At 44.2% G+C, this 19,904-nt stretch overlaps 1 protein-coding gene across 10 annotated transcripts in view; it reads right to left on the minus strand.

The window, feature by feature from the left end:
• LOC128344755 (solute carrier family 2, facilitated glucose transporter member 5-like) overlaps positions 1-19,904 on the minus strand; it is a 61,844-nt gene that overhangs the window by 40,667 nt on the left and 1,273 nt on the right. For 9 of the 10 annotated variants that reach the window (XR_008316024.1, XR_008316026.1, XR_008316023.1 and 6 more), the window contains exons 2-4: positions 19,078-19,144; positions 13,414-13,509; positions 9,285-9,436 (exon numbers count right to left, since the gene is read on the minus strand). Coding sequence is in view for 6 of the 10 variants with exons in the window: in XM_053295557.1 (XP_053151532.1) it covers positions 9,285-9,436; positions 13,414-13,509; positions 19,078-19,107 (278 nt within the window). In the remaining 4 variants the exon portion in view is untranslated. Of the gene's footprint in view, positions 1-9,284; positions 9,437-13,413; positions 13,510-18,983; positions 19,145-19,904 lie in introns of those variants that run through there. The other variant, XM_053295558.1, reaches the window with a different exon arrangement.

A 19,904-nucleotide genomic window follows, 5' to 3' on the forward strand; every position in this document is an offset into this window, starting at 1 on the left:
AACCCATTGGTCTGATGTTATGTGGTGCCATGCTTGCGCATGACTTGCCAGCTTGATGGAGATGCTGACAATCACAAAACTGATGTTGTAGGCTCTGGGTGATTTTACTTGTGTTACTGGTAGTGTTTGCGGTGGATGGATCAGTCCATCAAAGAGTCTGCTTGTTCTGGTCTCTATTTTGTTTAGTGCTCTGGTGTCATGGCTCAGACTTTGGAATCAGAATACTCAGAGCAGGAAGACTTGCCTGCTAGTGAGCCACAGCAGCAAGATTTGGCAGAAAAACCAGACTCTGGAGCTGAGGATTCTCAACAGCTGTGAGATTTGATTTCTGATGAGGAAGAGCCTGGGATTCCACCTATATTGAGATGAAGTATCAAGAGGCAGGCTCAGAGGGACTCACACAGGTGCAGGAGATAACAGGAAAGAAAGCCAAACTGCTGACTCAGGGAAGCCTGATTGGTTCCTGGTTCTGTTGAGCCATATATATTCAACAGTCTCTCATGACTGAGTTGCTGTTTGCAACTTCGCTGGTAGCAGATACTGTGCTCTTGGAATTATATCTTTTCCGTGTTCCAGTTTGTCTTGTCCGTACTTCCCTGTATTGTTCCCTTAATTCCTGTGTCCTTCGCTTGTTTCATTCCTTGTTTTGTCTTTTTCTTCCACTTATTACTCAGTTATTGTTAAAGGGGGGTACCTAGTTTCAGTTCAGGGGACTTAATTCATTTACTGTTTTCTTTGCGAGCCTTTTATTTTCCTTCATCCAGTTTCGTTGCTGCTTTCTGTTTACTCTCTCAGGGGGTTGTAAATCCTGTAGGGTTAGCCGGGCTAGCATTTCACAACATCTGGCCCTTCTGTCGCTGTCCAAAAGTCTTATTCCTTCGATAGGGCCTGTATTGCCTTCTAAAATCTCTTCTCTCCTGCTGTTTGTATGTGGTCCGATGTTGCTGCTGGCAAAATGATCGATTGCGGGAATGATGATGCATTCATGTTTGTCGCCGCCATAAGTCCCTTCACTGTATATTTTTACTTTTTCCATGTCTCCATTGTTGCATCAGTGGTTTCTGCAAAAAGACCTTTGCCATCATATGGCAAATATTTCACCCTGTCACACATTTCCTGTTGCAGCTAAGTGGAACATAGCCAAACATGGCGACGCAGAGTCACCGCAGTTGTAATGGCCCTCGATTCAGTCTCTGCCAAGTGATTAGAAGTACTGAGTAGTAGTCTTGTCACAGCTGTTGTCTTTTCCATACATCTGTGCAAACTTATTTTGAAATTCTTCCAGCGCCATTGTGGTAGAATCCTGAAAAAGTTCATCCCATAAATGATGTTCATATCTGGCAAGGCATGCCGCATAATTTGCAATCTTAATAGATGAGCTGGAAGTGGCATATATCTTCCTCCCGAAAACATCAATCTTTCTCCCTTCCTTTTCTGCAAGTGTAGTATGTCACTGTCCCACTTTCGAAGAGGCTGCACACTCTACCACCAAAGGCTTTTGCAGAGGGTGGTGCGTCAGGTAAGTGTTATCCTCTTCCGGGACTCTATACAATCCTTCTAATTTTCTCAAAATGGGTGTTCATGTTTGCAACACTTCCCATGCTGTTTGAGCTGCCTTCGTAATAGAAGGTAGCATGGGAAGTGCACTGGGTGTGAAATGTTTGCCTTAGCCATCATATTGTAGACCGGATCTTTTAGATCTACTTTATTTATTATTTTATTTTATTTATTAAATTTATACCCCGCCCAAACTTACGTCTCTGGGCGGCTGTTTCAACGCCAGTCCCAGAACTTCCTCCATTTCTCTCATTTGTGCATGATAGGCTTTTAGCTCCTCCAAGGGTGACAATGAAATTTTAGGAGGCACCTCTGCTGGGGGACCAGGATCATCACCCCTGCATAATCAGTTTACGATGGAGCAGTGGTGTAATCATCACCCTCATCATCATCCTCTTCCTCAGGGTGTATAATAGGGTGGTTTTTCTTCTTTGCTGCCTTCTTAGGCTGTACTGGATTCTGTGGTTGTAATGGCTGGGCTGTAGGGGTGTGTCCGAACCGGTCCGGAGGCCATTGTAAAGGCCTCTGAACTGTCCGGACCGGTTCGGACCTGGGCAGTCCGGGTCCGGGTGGGGGTCTTCCTTTAAGGGCGGGGAGGGCTTACTTACCCCTCCCGCCGCTTTGCTCCCTCCAGCGCCTGTATTTTACTGAGTAATTGGGGCGCTGGAAACCAGCTGCCCCCGCCGCCCCCCCCGTGAGCGGATTAGGGGCCAAAACTACTGCCCCCGCCCGCCCTCCCAGCAGCCCGCCCTCCCAGCAGCCCGCCCTCCCTCCCTCCCAGCCGGCAGGGGACGGTCTACCCCCCTTGGAGGCCCGGTCTACCCGGCCTCGTCCCCTGACGGCGGGTAGAGCGGGCCTCCGGCGGAACTCCCAGGCGTCCTTTGCAGTGCGCCCAAGGCCCCAGTTGGGGCCGAGACTTTGCAGAGAGAGGAGCTCTGTTCGTGAACTCCTCTCTTTTTTTGAACAACATGTGGTGAGGACTCAGGTGGGCGGCTGGGAGGGAGGGAGGGTGGGCGGCTGGGAGGGAGGGAGGGTGGGCGGGCGGTGGCAGTAGTTTTGGCCCCTAATCCGCTCGCGGGGGGGGGGGCGGCGGGGGCGGCTGGTTTCCAGCACCCCAATTACTCAGTAAAATATGGGCGCTGGAGGGGGCAAAGCGGCGGGAGGGGTAAGTAAGCCCTCCCCGCCCTTAAAGGAAGACCCCCCCTTCGGTGCCGGTCCGGACTGCTCCGGACCATGCACATTCCTACTGGGCTGGTGGTGATTGAGGCAACAAAATTTGACAAGCTGTAGATGTTATTATGGGAGCTGTATTTGGCTCTCTGTTTGGTACTTGAGGAGCATGTAAAGCCGCTTGCTGCGCATTGTGCACAGCTTCCTGCTGCACCTTCCATATTTGATATTCTGCGTAATCTGCAGGGTAGATCACTGCAGGGGTGTGTCTGAACCCACAACTATGTGTGATCCGGGCAAACTGTATACTTCCTGATATGTTGGTGGTTGTCAAACCCTGTGTGGCTGCATACTGTACTGGTGGTTTCCATGGAGCATAGCCTGCACCTGGTCTGGCAAAAAGCAATAGGGGTTTCAGGACCCCCACATGGTCACTCATATGTCTCACAGGTGACATTAGTCGAATTGGATTTGTCATTGTAGGTATAAGTCTATTGGGTTCATAGTCAATGGCTGCGCTCTAATTGGTGAGATTGACGGTGTCTTCGGTACCGAGAGCATTTCCTCTTCAGTGCCGTCTCAATATCGAGGCCTCTGCTCATAAACCCTTGGAAAGTTTAACTTGACAGTGTGCTGTTTGAGGATTCCAAGATAGCCAGCAATTTTGTTGTCTTGGGGTCTATAGCAACCTCTTCCTCTTCTGTTGCTTCTTCTCTGAAGCCCTCATAATCTGTTTCTTGGGAGTCCTGGTGCGGCGTTTCCGCCATGGGTGATTGTTTCAGAGTCTGAGCTGGAGACAGTTTTACTGGCTTCCACCACACTCCTTCCATTGTCTTAGTTGGCAACCGTTCTTTTGGTACCAAAGAGTGCCCCACCTTCGATGCCGTGGTAACTCCTCTCGATGTCAAAGCCAGTCCGCTTGACTTCTTGTTCAGGCGCTTATTCAGTCTGCATCACTGTCGGAGGTGTACTCCTCCTGGAGTCTGCCTTCTTGCTACATTTTCTAGGTGGAGAGTCATCCTCCTCAGAGGAAGAATGCCTGTGCTTCTTGCGTCAGTGGCGCTTCTTTAATCACTGTTTCCGGCTGTTTGAATTCCTGCTCTTTGGTGACTTTAGACTGCATGCTTGCAGGTTATACTAAAAGAGTTTCCTCTGTGCACAGTTTCCTCTGTGCACGGTCCCGTGCTCAAAATCGATCTCAGTGCTGAAGGGCATGCTGGTCTCGGGGTTGGTGGCCGAAGTGCTGCTTCATCATATAAGTGCTTCATCATGACACCAAGTGGTTTCAGTCATGGACCTCCCTCGCAGCCCCAACACATTCACAATACATTCAAAGCACAATATTTTACCCAACCTTGAATGAGATTGAGTTCAAGAATGACATGTGCACATAAATGACAACTAGAACAACATAAACCCTGAATGCCAGGAAGGGGCGGAATAAGTATTCTGCCCATAGATGAAGTGCTCAGTTCTTCAGTGTCTGCTTCAAGAACGAGCAACATATTTTGCATGATGCCGGATTGTGCTGCTCCCCTAAACAAAGCAAGCATGTGTCATGGCTATCCATCATCGACAGCATTCAGTGCAGCACTTGAAAGTTGCTTTTATTGTTGGCTTTGATGCCATTGCAGAGCTTTGCCCCTTGAATTTCCTATCTCCTTTTTTTTTTAACCCGTTGGGCTTTAGATTAGCCGATAAACAGTTCTTTGTTGTTAGGAGTAGTTCCAATCCACACGCCACCAGACAAGTCCAGGGTATGCTCCATGTTTTCTTTTTCTTCTCACTTAAATCGTTTAGAGTTCTCTTATCCTTTTCAGTCCTAGTATTTACCGTTAATTTACACGGAGGAGCAAAATGCACAAGGTGTAGATGTATAGGCAGTCTAATAGAAACTGAGCAAGACATGCCACAACTGACAAAAATAATGGAGGCACGGAGCACGTGCAGGGCAGTTGGAGGCGTAGCAAGGAGCTAGTCAATCTACCCATGAGGTCCCTGCGCAGGCGCAGAACCCATTTCATTATGAATGCAATGGATCATGATCCAGATCTGTCTTTATTGGCCACCCAAGCCTGTGTAGAAGGGGCTAGCGTGGAGCCACCACCCTAAGTTTTTCTCTGCCCCGCTAACTTTTTAACAAATAAGTATATGTGCTCCAAGCCACAAACTGACTGACCCCCACTGCTTTTGGGGGCCCTCTGCCCAAACATTTAGACTGGCTACAGGCCTGTCAGACCACCCCATAGCAACTGTTCTCTTCTCTGGGTGGCTCACAAAGATCTTGCATGGATAATTTGTTTTGGTTTTGCTACTTATTGGAAGAGACAAGAAGCAATGCAAGACATTACTGCTCTAACCCCCAGACAAATACAAAACTTGTTCAGCCACCATCTTGGGTTTCTGGCATACACTACAAGCATACAGAACCCAGTTCCAGGCTAACTAGTGCCTTGTGCAAAACTGATATTGGTGCTCCCAACCTGGTTTTCACCCACTGAAGGTTCACAGTTGTGCTCCCTTGCTAGTCTCCTTAGTTTGCCTTGCCTGGAGCATTTCCAGATGGGGCTTTTAGCTCAGAATGGAGGGTATGTTTGCACATTGGCTGGATTTGTGCCGAAGTCCACGCATGTTATTGGGGAGCACGTCACACACAATTCGGGTTTTTCATTGTGCATTAGAGTTGTGAGCCCCTGAACCTCTCAGCTTAGAAATTAACTGGCCCCTCCTTGGTGCTTTGCAATCACAGTGGTCATTCTACTGTGGGAGTCTGTCTGCAGGCCAGAGCAGGCAGCAGGCAGCTACATGGCCACTGTAGTGCCGAGTCTAGCCTCAGAGGAAAAGTGAGCATACCAGCGAGCACCTTGGGCTTTAGGGAAGTGCCATGAAGCAGGCACACTTTGAGGGTGCTGAGCAGAAGAGCCTGTGGCAGAACTTCAGCAACTCTAAGCATGGGGGCCTGTGCAGCTAAATTAGTTGTACACCCCTTAAGCTGGCTATTTCTTATATTTTCAGAAGGGACAGACACTTGCTTTTACAGCTATGCAATATAATTTAATGCAACATTTTGGAGACTGGGCCCAAGACCCTTCTGTACACAAAGCATGTGCTCTACTGCTGAGTTATGGCCTTTGGGTTGGCCACTGTGAAAATGGGTCATTAGACTATTATTAGTTATTAATAATAATAATAATAATAATCGACATAGCAATACCAGGGGATAGCAGAATAGAAGAAAAAGACATAGAAAAAAATCACCAAATACAAAGATCTTCAAATTGAAATGGAAAGGCTGTGGCAGAAAAAGACCAAAATAATCCCAGTGGTAAATGGCGCCCTGGGTGCAGTTCCAAAAGACCTTGAAGAGCACCTCAACACCATAGGGGCCACAGAAATCACCATCAGCCAATTACAAAAAGCAGCTTCACTGGGAACAGCCTATATTCTGCGATGATATCTATAACACCTGACAATAAAATTCAGCCATCCCAGGTCCTTGGGAAGGACTCGATGTCTGGATAAAACAAACCAGTCAATAACACCTGTCTGACCGTGTAAACAAGAAATAATAATTCCAGACAAATCAGAAACGCTTCTATCAAAGCATAGAAGGAAAAACTGCAAGAAACACAGAAATAAAAAATAAAAAAGAAACAGTGCAATTCTGGGAAAAATTACGGGACAACCCAACAGATTACACTAAAAAATCAGGCTGGGTAAAAAAGATTGAAAAATGTAACCAACAAATGCAAGATCTAATAATAACACCAGAATTAATAAGTGAAAGAGCAAAGAAAATTAAAAATTGGACTGCACCAGGCAATGATGAACTGCATGGCTTCTGGCTTAAACATCTAACAAGCCTTCATAAACAACTATCAAAACAGTCAATCACATTTTGCAAGGAGGTGATGTTGAACAATGGCTAACAACTGGGAAAACTCATCTCATCATGAAAGACCCAGCAAAAGGTGCAGTTCCAAGTAATTATAGACCAATAACCTGCCTGCCAACAATGTTCAAATTATTAACTGGCATAATAGCAGATGAAGTAATGCAACACCTATTAACCAATAAGCAGCTTCCAGCTGAACAGAAAGGAAACTGCCCGAACACCAGAGGCACAAAAGACCAGCTGCTGATGGACAAAATGATTTTAGAAAACTGCAAGAGAAGAAAAACCAATCTAAGTGTTGCATGGATTGACTATAAGAAGGCCTTTGACTCATTGCCTCATACATGGATACTAAAATGTTTAGAAACAACTGGTGTCAGCAAAAACATGTGGAGTACACAGTTAACAATCAATGGTGAGACACTTGGACAGGTTAGCATTAGAAGAGGCATTTTCCAAGGGGACTCACTATCCCCTCTGTTGTTTGTAATTGCCATGACCCCACTTTCACAAATACTAAACAAAACAGGCCTCGGATACCAAACATCTAAAACATCCAGTAAAATCAACCATCTGCTGTACATGGACGATCTGAAGTTGTATGGAAAGTCCCAGTCAGAAATCGAATCACTGCTAAAGACTGTCCGTATATTCAGTAGCGATATAGCAATGGAGTTTGGACTAGACAAGTGTGCTGCATTAATAATGAACAGACGGAAAATAACAAAAACAGAAGGAATAGAACTGCCCAATGGAAGCAAGATCAAGAACCTGGAAGAGAAAGAACATTACAAACACTTGGGCATTCTTCAGGCTGATAACATCAAACACACTGAAGTTAAAAGAAAAATTGGAAGTGAATACATCAGGAGAGTTAGAAAAATTCTAAAGTCCAAACTCAATGGCGGGAACACCATACAAGCCACAAACACCTGGGCTATACCTGTTATCAAATACACTGCAGGAATAATAGACTGGACCCAGGCAGAGCTAGAGACACTAGATCGTAAGACCAGGAAAATCATGACCATCAATCATGCTCTGCACCCCCGCAGTGATGTCGATAGGCTATACCTCCCTCGCAGCTCAAGTGGAAGAGGAATGCTACAAGTCCATCAAACAGTAGGAGGAGAAAAGAGGCCTTGAAGAATATATAAAGGACAGTGAAGAAGATGCACTTAAAATGGTCAATAACGAGAAACTATTCAACACCAATGAAAGAAAGCAGGCCTACAAGAAAGAACAAGTCAAGAACCGAGCAGAAAAATGGAAAAATAAGCCACTGCATGGTCAATATTTGCACAACATAAGTGGAAAATCAGACATCAGCAAGACCTGGCAATGGCTTAAGAATGGCAACTTGAAGAAAGAAACAGAGGGTTTAATAATGGCTACACAAGAACAGGCACTAAGAACAAATGCAATAAGAGCAAAAGTTGAAAAATCAACAACAAACAGCAAGTGCCGCCTTTGTAAAGAAGCAGATGAAACAGTGGACCGCCTAATCAGCTGTTGTAAAAAGATCACATAGACTGACTACAAACAAAGGGATGGCAAGGTAGCAGGGATGATACACTGGAACATCTACAAAAAATACAAGCTACCTGTAGCCAAAAAATGGTGGGACCATAACACTGAACAAGTTGTAGAAAATGAAGAGGCAAAAATATTTGGGACTTTCGACTACAAAAAGACAAACATCTGCCACACATTACACCAGATATAACTGTAGTCGAGAAGAAAGAAAAACAAGTCAAAATAATTGACATAACAATACCAAGTGATAGCAGAATAGAAGAGAAAGAAAAAGAAAAAATCACCAAATACAAAGATATACAAATTGAAATTGAAAGGCTGTGGCAGAAGAAGACCAAAATAATCCCAGTGGTAATTGGAGCCCTGGGTGCAGTTCCAAAAGACCTTGAAGAGCACCTCAACACCATAAGGGCCACAGAAATCACCATCAGCCAATTACAAAAAGCAATTTTACTGGGAACAGCCTATATTCTGCAACGATATCTATAATAATAACAGCAACAACACTGATATGTTAAAAACAGTTGCATTGTTAAAACAGTTAAAACAGTTTGTTAAAACTGTTTGTTAACTGATTGTTAAAACAGTTGCATAGTTTTTAACTTTTATATGTGTTTTAATTGTTTTTATGTTAACTGCCCGTAGACTAAAGTTTGGGTGGTATAGAAGTTTAATAAATAAATAAATAAATAAATAAATAATTCAGCCATCCTAGCTCCTTGGACTTGATGTCTGGATTAAACAAACCAGTCAATAACACCTGTCTGACTGTGTAAACAAGAAATAATAGATAAAATTTATTTGTTAGCCACCCCATAACAAGTTGTTCTCTGGGCGGCTCACAACAACACAGCATTAAAATATGAAATAAAAACATCTAACACATTAAATTATAACATACCAAAAGAGGGTGGGAGGGAGAAAATACAAAATGCAAAGCAATTTAAAAGTTCTTTTAAAAACAGTTTAAAAATCAAAAATAATATTAAAATCAAAAATAATTAATTAGTAATACTAATAATAAAGTACTATTTTTATTTATATACAATTTTTCAACAAAAACATTTGAAAGTGGTTTACACAGAAGGAGGAAGATACACTAGATGGCTCTTTCATCTGATCTTACCTGCCAAACCTATCCACCATGAAGCCGAGTAAACAGGACCCAGTTACACCTCCAATCGGAAAGATAACAACAGTGAGAGACATCAGGAACTTGAGTATGTCTTGGTCAGGGCTAGGTTCACTTAAGGTTATGTTGTGTAAGTCACTCAGGAGCTAGGAGCAAAATATGTAACATGTTAAGGTTGGGGCCATTTCATACATTGTGTTGCAACAAAAATGCATTTGCAATTGAGTGTGCACTTGACAGGGAGATGTAGCCAAATCTGGTTGCCCTGTGGATGTACCTGCATGTGCCTCACCCACACAATGCATTTCTTAGGTATAAAATGTCGCTTCCGCTCTTTATTGAAGAGCAGAGTCAACTCAGCCCTTGCTGTGCATCTTCCCATACTCCCTTGGTCAGCAGGTCCTGCTACTGGGCCACCCTGCCCAAGAGAGCAGTGTGTGGGGGCAATGGGCCAGGGCCCTCATGGCATTCTCCTGCAAGCAGAACCCCACAACATGCCATCCTAAATCTGGACTGGAACACTTCAAAGCTTCTAGTAGAGGCTCACATCTGCGAATGTTTCCATTTAAAGAAAATAAATACCTACACATTTAAAAAAGAAACTAGGAATGAGAAGACTAAGGTACCCTCAGTGGTAAATGTTCTATGCATTTACCTTCTACCCTCACATGTAAATGTCCTATGCAGAAGGAATATTTCTGAATGAAGGAATATGCCATCTTTTGAGTTCTTACTTGCAGTCATGCCCGACTTGGGTTTACTACCTCAGTAAGAAATAGGCCTCAGACACAGAGTACAAATCTGCAGTATGGCAAAAGATATGAAGGGCAACTGGAAACTCAAGCTAGGGAAGAAAAAAGGTTCAGATGAGGAATACCTGACAGGTATGCCCACACTTCCCCCCTGCTCACCTCTGCTGCTGACTAGTCATTTGCATGCCCCCGGGGACATTTGTGCAGGGTTGGTCTTTCCATGAGTCAAGGCAAGGCAGTCACCTCAGGCAGTGGATTATTGGGGCTCAAGCAAGATGTCAAGATGCCCTCCAGATCCCCACTTTTTTTAAAGGAGAGAGGAGGATGCACACAAGGGAGGGGTGCATTTGGCACCCTGCCTCAGGTGCACAGAGATCTTGAGCTGCCACTTTTCTCAGAGCAAGGATCACTGTCTCACCAACAAACTGTGGAAGGTTCTTCTCCGCTTGGGGGGGCTTTGTATTCATTTACTCTGCTATAGCATAGCAGACTCGGTTTTCTGAAGTGTAATACTTGGGTCTGGGCTGATTTGGATGACACTTTGAGGCTGCTTGTGTGGAGCTCCAGGATCCACACATATGCCAGCGCTCCCCCTACCCAACCTAACCTCGCTCTTAAGCCCGGCTCTTAGCTAAGGTTGAGGGAGCAATGGGAATGGAACAACTCGCCACCGGTCAATTGGATGCGGCCAACTCGCCACAGGGACAACTTGCCACAGGGAACAACGCAATTCTCACACACACACACACACACACACACACACACCGCAAGCCCGTCCTGTCACTTTGGCTTTCAATCCAGAGGGGACAAGCAGGAGGGAGGCGAGAGGAAGCTAAATTTCATATCACGTCTCCAACAGTGATAAATAGTTCAGATTGATGACAAATATGAAAAAGGGGCTATTTTGATCCAATATGGCGTACTGGTCATAATACTGCTCCGGAGTCAGTAACAATTATACTGTAGACTTTCAGACATCTAGAAGCTTGAGCATGTATACACTTATCCAAGCTCTGGCAGTTGTACAGGGCTGGGCCCAGAAACAGAGTGAGGAAACTGATCTGCACCAGACATTTCAATTTTCATGAGGCACAACCCCACATGTAGGAATGCAGAGAGATTCTTAGACAGTCTAACACCACACCAAATACAAGCATGCTTTGACAATTGCATGGTTATTTTGAAACCCCACAGTGTCCAACAAGAGTTCTATATGGGGAGGATGTTCTATATGGGGAGGATGCTAGGAGATATGCCAGTTTTCAACATGCAGATAATGCAGCCCAAAAATAAGTCTCTTGTTCATGCAAAAATAAATAGATAAAAGCCTAACAGTCTGAACAATCCTGCAGAGTGAATGATTGGCATGGCCTCTTGATATCTTCTCTGCCATGTAAGCAGTTTTATGCTGGGCCATAGGGTGCAGTGAGTTGTACTTTCCTGCAGAGAAGTAAAAAACAGCAATACAACATGCACACACACCTTGGCCAGGAAATCTCCCCCTAAGAGTTTTGCTAAACAATTCAAAATTCAACTACACACCAGATCCCCCAAGTGTTCTGTTAATATCCCTGGGATACACGTGAAGTAGTGTGCTTCAATAAGAGAACTCAGCAGCAAGGTCTGCTGCTGCTTTGGGGAGACCTGCAAAGGGGCAATATGAGGAGGGAAAGGGCAGCTCGCCTGCTCTAAAGCTCTGGTGCAGGCTTTGCACCTGACATTTCACTTCTCATGAGGCACAACCCCACAGATACGACTGCAGAGAGATTCTTCCTTCCACTGCAGAATGAGAAAGACATGCTTTAGTGGGTGGTAGGTGGAAATTTAGCTTCCTCTCACCTCCCTCCCGCTTGTTCCCTCCGGATCGAAAACCAAAATGATAGGACAGGCTTGCGGGGCGGGGGGGGGTTGTATTTTTCCCTGCGGCGAGTTGTCCCTGCGGCAAGTTGGGCGCAGCCAGTTGTCATAGAGCCGGGAGCAATGGCTCCCTTAACCCTGCTACTGGGCTCGTGTGTCTCCTCAGGCTTCATGGAGCTTGAGGAGACACAGAGATGGGCACCTAGAGCACCTGTCTGATGGGGGAATCCCCCAAGGCACCGCACTCACTGTGCAGTGCCTTGTGGGATAGAAGCTAGGAAAACAAGTCCCGGCCTCCGTTGATCCACACTGCTGGGAGCAGTGTGGGTTGTGTGGGCATGTGGCTTGCGCACCGCAGGGGCAAAGAGGGATCATCTGAGGGAGGGAAGGTTGAACCCTGCCTTTGTTAGCCATTCCAAATACATGCACTAAGGTTGCGTGCATGTCCTTGCTCCCTCCTAGCACACTATTCTCCTAACAGACACTTTCCCTAATTGAAGGAGAAGCAGTTCATTCAAACCGCTTATCTACGTGCATTGTTAATACTAGTTCAAACTAGGGAGGAAATTGGATCAGAGAATGTATGCCAGAGACAACTTCTCCCGCAGGGTGTGGGGGATCCGGGCAGAGGGTTTCCTTCTGAGTCAGGCAGAGGATAGGAAACAAGCAGGGCAGGCAAAAATGTTTCATTCTAGCATTTCCAGGGGCCTGCTGTTCCAAGGAGATGAGGGGTAAGCTGTAGTTCAGTGGTGGAGCATCTGCTTTCCATACAGAGCATCCCAAGTTCAGTCTCTGGCATCTCCAAGTCAGGCTGAGAAAGACCTCCTTTCTAAAACCCCAGAGTTCTGGAGTAGTATTGTGTACAAAATACAGAGCTAGATGGACCAATGGTCTGACTTGGCATAAGGCAGCTTCATATGCTCAAAAAATGTTTGATCTAAGAATGGATCTTGCTGGACTGATAATCAAACAGCTGGAACTCAGACCACCTTTAGCAGCATTTATATTTGGAAAGGGGATTATTAGGGGGCTGGGGGCTGGGATATCAGGGAAATAATGTATCTTCATTACTTGTCCGTGATGCGCCCGTGCGTGTGTGTATATGTGTGTGTGTGTGTGTGTGTGTGTGTGTGTCAATGTGCACCTGCCTCTAAAGGTGCACCCTTCCACTCCAAAGATTTAGCTCTGCCATACCGTGGTCCCCTCCGTTTCCTTTCCCTTATGTATTTGTCTATCTATATTGTTAGCTTGCAGGCAATGCGCTATGCTGAGTGATAGGTTTGTATAGCATCTCTTTTTTTTGTACTTAAAAAATAAAAATTATCATTATTATTATTAACTTCTAAAGATCCAGGGACTGAGGCCTGAATCAGAATTATGCATGTGTGCACACACAAACGTTTAAGAAGGTAAAATAATAAAATAGTACCAGAAATATAGAACATCCGTAGTAAACAGGGACAGGCAGTATTTTCGTATTAACCCCTACTTTAAGAAATCAGCTGTCATCTTACCCAAGATGGATCATTCACTATCCAGATATTGTAACCAAATTGGAAAGATCCAATGAGAGAAATCAGCACAAGCAAGAGAAATGTCTTTGTCAGCTCCTACAAGAAGAATGGATAGAAACTGTGATCATAAGAACATAAGAAGAGCCCTGCTGGATCAGGCCCAAGGCCCATCTAGTCCAGCATCCAGTTTCCCACCAGATGCCACTGGAAGCCACAGGCAGAAGTTGAGGGCATGCCCTCTCTCCTGCCATTACTCCTCTGCAACTGGTTCTCAGAACCATCCTGCCTTTGAGACTGGTGGTGGCCCAGAGCCCTCCGACTAGTACCCATTGATGGACCTCTCCTCCATGAAGTTATCCAAACTCCTCTTAAAGCCATCCTGGTTGTTGGCTGTCACCACATCCTGTGGCAAAGAGTTCCACAAGTGGATCACGCATTGTGTGAAAAAGTACTTCCGTTTCTTGTTACCTCCTGGCAATCAATTTCATGGAGTGACCCCTGGTTCTAGTGTTGTGTGAGAGGGAAAAGAATTTCTCTCTCTCCAGTTTCTCCAAACCATGCATGATTTTATAGACCTCTATCAGGTCTCCCCGCAGTCGTCTTTTTTCTAAACTAAAAAGCCCCAGGTGTTGTAGTCTTGCCTCATAGAAAGGTGCTCTAGGCCCCTGATCATCTTGGTTGCCCTCTTCTGTACCTTTTCCAGTTCTACAATGTCCTTTTTAAGATGTGGTGACCAGAATTGTACACAGTACTCCAAGTGTGGTCGCACCATAGTTTTGTATAAGGGCATTATAATATTAGCTGTTTTAATTTCAATCCCCTTCCTAATGATCCCTAGCATGGAATTGGCCTTTTTCACAGCTGCCACATATTGAGTCAACACTTTCAACAAGCTGTCCACCATGACCCCAAGATCCCCCTCCTGGTCAGTCACCGACAGCTCACATCCCATCAGCATATACTTGAAGTTGGGGTTTTTCGCCCCAATGTGCATCACTTTACACTTGCTAACATTGAACTGCATTTGCCATTTTGTCGCCCACTCACCCAGTCTGGAGAGATCCTTTTGGAGCTGCTCACAATCCGTTTTGGATTTCACTACCCGGAAGAGTTTGGTATCATCTGCAAATTTGGCCACCTCGCTACTTACCCCTGCTTCTAGATCATATATGAATAAATTAAAAAGCACCAGTCCCAGTACAGATCCCTGGGGGACTCCACTTCTTACTTCCCTCCATTGTGAAAACTCTCCATTTATACCTACCCTCCGTCTCCTGTCTTTCAACCAGTTAGCAATCCATACATGTACTTGTCCTCTTATCCCATGACTGCTAAGTTTCCTTATGAAACACTAACAAGTTAAATGTTGAATAAAACAACAGGTTCAACATTCAGATACTGCTTAATATGTAAAATATTTGTATCTTGAATTATCCAATTAGACCAGGCCTGCTCAACTTCAGCCCTCCTGCCTACAAATCCCATAATCCCTGGCTGTTGGCCACTGTGGGTGGGGATTATGGGAGTTGTAGTCCAAAAACAGGTAGGGGGGGACGAGGTTGAGCAGACTTTAATTAGACTATATTATTTATGTATTATTTATATTTCTATGTAAACTGTTTTGAGAACTTTGGTTGAAGAGCGCTATGTAACAATTCATAGTAGTAGTAGTAGTAGTAGTAGTCTATATCCAGAATGTTTTCCCTTACTTCTTGGTAAAATGGTAATATTTTCATTTCATTGTGAATTGCCTTTTGCCAATAGTCCCAAGGTGCTGTACAGCACTGTTGGCAAACAAGACACCCCCACCCCCCAACTCTTGTGAAACCCCTGTTTGTCTCTATGACTTGGCTTAGGGATGTGCACAAGACGGATGTCTGCATTCTGTCTTGAGCTTGAAATAAAACGCAGATGGCCAAAAGGCTTCATCGAAACAGTAGCCAACCCTGACTGTTTCGGTGGAACAAACTCAAAACGTTTTGAGTGTTTCGGCCATAGGGAACAATTTATTTATTTTTAATTATTATTTATTTATTTGATTTTTATACCGCCCTTCCGAGCTGGCTCAGGGCGGTTTACAATTAAAAAACAGAAATCATTAAAAACAATTAAAACAGAAATACAAATATAAACACCAGTTTAAAAACTCTTAAAAAACAATTAAACTCTCAAAACAATTAAAACCCTGAAAGCCAGGTTAACATTAAAACAATTAAAACTAATTAAAAACCCTGAAAGGCCAGGCCAAACAGATGAGTTTTAAGGGCTCTCTTGAAAGACAGTAAAGAATTAAGATTACGAATTATGAATTGGGACATTAAAAAAACCCACCCCATTGTCCCCCATGGGTAGCTCCTAGGGACACCAAAGAAAAGTTACATTGTTAAACCTTTCCTCCAAAACCCCTATAGGATCCTATGGGGGCTTGGCAGGGGAGATTATAATTTTGTTTAAAATCGCTCACTTCTTTAAAGTCAATAATTTCTTTTGTAGGTAGTGTGGTGTTTTTGGTTAATCCATTCTTCGATTCAGGCCAGCTTTTGAATGGTGCTTTAGTTGCTTTTAATCCAGCCCTGCAGTAGAGGCAGGGCTAACAAACAACCAGCAGCAAGAGCATTGAAATCAGTCTGTACTTGCCTCTTGGTAAATAATATGTTTCATTAAACCTTTAATATTCCTGATTCTACTCCACTGCCTTGTCCACTGCCTGACCTCCACAACTCTGGATTCTATAGGTAGCACCCATCATGCCCTACCACACAATCCACTTTGCTGTCCCTAGGAGCTGCCCATGGGGAACAATGGGGTGTTTCAAGTCTCTCCATTGTTCCCTATGGTCAGAAGAAGCTGCACTCACAGAGTGCACACACAAGTTTTGCATTGCACTTTGCAATGCATTTTACAACCCTGCCTTGAAAAACACTGCAGAAGCACACAGTAAAAGGGAATCTGTCCTTCCCAACACAGAACACACAATTCAGTCACAGTCCAAAAATGGCCAAAAAAAAAAAAAAAAAAAGTATCACTGACCCAGAATCCACTGCCAACCACAGTGCCTGTGCTGCAGTAACATCATTAACACAAGTTGCTCTCTCACACACACTTACGACTCCTAATGTCACTACATAGCATTGCAACTGCTGCCAAAGCAGCACCCTTACCTAGCAGCAAGCATAGCCATAAGTTCAACTTCAGCCACATTGACTGAGTACACCTTGCAATGCAGATTGCAGAGCAGAGCAGTGAGTGAAGCACAAGTTAGTCTCAAGACCAGACAAGAAGCTCATCACAGTAATCACCAAGAAATATTACATACACACAGCTGCCACTGTCCATTTCTCGCCACAACACTATCTCACAAACAATCCAAACCACAACTCAAGGAAGGAAGGCACCCAAGTTCTGCCGTTGTCAATCTGAGATTCAGCAAAACCAGATAGATCCAGAAAAACCAGCAATAGCACAGCATATTATACTCAGTGCTGGTGAAAGAAATGCACAAAATCAAACCTTCCTTCCTCCTCTCCTGATGTATCCTCAAAGAAGATACACACTATAAGGCATTATATAAGGCACACTATAAGCATCTCCTGCCTCCCAGTCCCTTTGAATACATTTTGAAATTCCCTCCTTTTGTGTTCCCCCCCACCCAGCCAATGCGGGCACAGTTGCCCATGACAAAGCTTGGTTTGTATGATAACAAGCCAACCAATCAGCAAGGAGGTTGCGAGCCAGTCAGAAGCCAGTGCAAGAAAACCAAGCAGCAAGGGAAAAACAGACCTCCAAAATGGCAATCGGAACTTCAGAACATTTTGATTGAAACGGCCTTTATTTATATATTATGTTTTGAGTTTGAAACACTGAAAATGGCCAGTTTTGAGTCAAAATGTTTCGACATCAAAACAGTCTGCACATCCCTAACTTGGCACTATGCATGGGAGCACAACCAGTGCAGCAATTTCACACTCTTCGTCCTCCAGAAAGACTCCAAAATGACATCATGCCCAAGAGAAGCAGAAGGTCTTTCACAGATTCAAATTTACTATGATTCAAATTTGCCATATATAGTAATTATTTAGTAAAATAAATACTGTTTGAAATTGAAACCCTACAATTTAAAAACTATTCTTTTACTTCCCTTTTGCAAGCACATTAATAAAAAAATCCTTATTACATAAGCTTAATTTTTTAAACATTGCTATAAGTGTTATCTACCCAAAATGACTTTGCCTGGTAAATAATAGGCCTCACCTACTAGTACTTAATTAAAGAGTAGCAGAGTTACCTCACCTTTTACTTGCTCAAGTACCTAAATGGATATGGAGCCCTTTTTAATTCCATCTAATCAATCCTTTTGTTACCAGCCATTAATGGCCATTCCCCCTACTGTCAGCTGCCTAATTAAGCCCCTAAGGCACAGGACTTCAATAGATAGAGCTCCTGTGCTTATGCATGTCATGAATGTCCCAGAATGTCTGCAAGTTTGTGCCCCATTTCCCTATCTTGCGTGTACCTTCACACATCCCGGGTTGTGCCAGACTCTGGTTGGACGATCTCTAAGGCTCCACTCTTAGATCTGTTTCTGCTGGGGACTGGTGGCCCTAAGGTGCCATTGACTGTGCCAGAGTTCTAGCCGACTTGGCTCCTTTTTAGGGATGTATATATGTTTATTTCGGCCCAAGGCCTTTTTTAGGGATGTGCAAACCGGTTCGATATTGAACCAGTTTGATATTGGACTGGTTTGGTTCAAAGGCTCGATGCTGAGCTGAACACACACCCCAGTTCGAGGGAGTTGGTTTGATGTTGAACTGAACCCCTCCCAACCTGTTGGGGGGGGTCAAAGGGGTTTTTTTGAGGGGGGGTTACATATCCCCTCGGGGGGGGTTCCCTGGAGATTCCCTCTCCCCCCCCCACGATTTTAATCATTTTGGAGGCGGCGATGCATACCCAGTGGGCCCCTGCATGGCTGGGTCATGACAGCAGCTATTTGGATGGACAGCCCCCCATCCCTGTGATAAAAGGATGTCCTATGAAGGTGTTGGGAGGGCCATTCACAAAATAAATCACAACGGGCCCAGTCTCAGTACAACCCACTTTGAATTGCATGGTCCAGTACAGTAGCATCTGAATCATCTCCCTAATAACAACTTTCTAGAATGTATTCATTACAAGATATAGCCTAATCCAAGTCACTTTATTAAAAAATAAATACTTCTAATGATAATTTAGACTCGGAATAAATTTATCCTCTTACTCCTTTCTTTCCCATATTTGATACAATTAGATAGTTTTATTTGCTTGTATATATTCTCTCTATACACACAACACACACACACACACATATCCCACCCCTCAAAAGAAACTTTTTGCATGCTGGCTAATTTTTTTTTTAAAAACATCTTTTTAAAAAATCAACAAAATATAATAAATTACACTGAAATAGTTTATTAAAGAGCATTGAAATTTAGCAAGAACCAAAATTGCATTTAAAAGAGAAAACAGAAATATCTTCAAATTGCATTATCAATACTATAATGATATATAGTAAATTATATTATTGGCCTACGTACCAGGCCTGTCTGCAGCCTGGAATACAACACCAAATCAGCTTAGATTGTCAGTGATTTATAAATCCAGCACAATGGAGAAACCCTCCAAGCTCACCTTCTTGATCTTTTCCTTTTTCACCCCCATGTTCTCTTGGCATGTGAGGGTCAGAAATCAGGCTGTTCTATGTGGGGGAGAAGAGAACAGTCTTGTCAGCAGGCTGTTGACTCTTTCCACTTTCCAGCTGGATCAAGCCAAAGGCCCATCTAGTCTAGTATCTCATTTTCAACAGCAGCCAGACAGATGTTTCCAGAAAGCTCATCAGCAAGCAAAGGCTTGCTTGCTGGCCCTGTTGTTTGCCTACCACCACCCCGGCCCCTGCATCTGATTTTCAGAGGTATTCTGCCTTTAAACATGGAGGTTCTATTTAATTAACAGGCTAATAGCTGTTAAAAGAGCCTTCTTCCTGGAGCTTTCCCAGACAGTAGGCTTTACCACGGGTTTACTGCAAGTTCGAATTTGCCCCAAAAAACCAACACAAAAAGTAGATTTTTTTTACCCCTGACCACAAGAGGCTGGTCTTGTGGTAGCAAGCATGACTTAGCTAAGCAGCATCTGCCCTGGTTGCATATGAAAGGGAGACTTGATGTGTGAGCACTGTAAGATATTCCCCTTAAGGGATGGAGCCGCTCTGGGAAGATCATCTAGGTTCCAAGTTCCCTCCCTGGCATCTCCAAGATAGGGCTGAGAGAGATTCCTGCCTGCAGCCTTGGAGAAGCCGCTGCCAGTCTGTGTGGACAATACTGAGCTAGATGGACCAGTGGTCTGACTCAGTATATGGCAGCTTCCTATGTTCCTAAAGGCTCTAACGTGCAACGAAAAACCTGAATTGTGTGTGAAGTGCTCCCCCAAATATCCCCCAAATGGAGGGTGAATGCACACCC

This window comes from Hemicordylus capensis, chromosome 2 (assembly GCF_027244095.1).
Source record: "Hemicordylus capensis ecotype Gifberg chromosome 2, rHemCap1.1.pri, whole genome shotgun sequence".
Lineage (NCBI taxonomy): Eukaryota > Metazoa > Chordata > Lepidosauria > Squamata > Cordylidae > Hemicordylus > Hemicordylus capensis.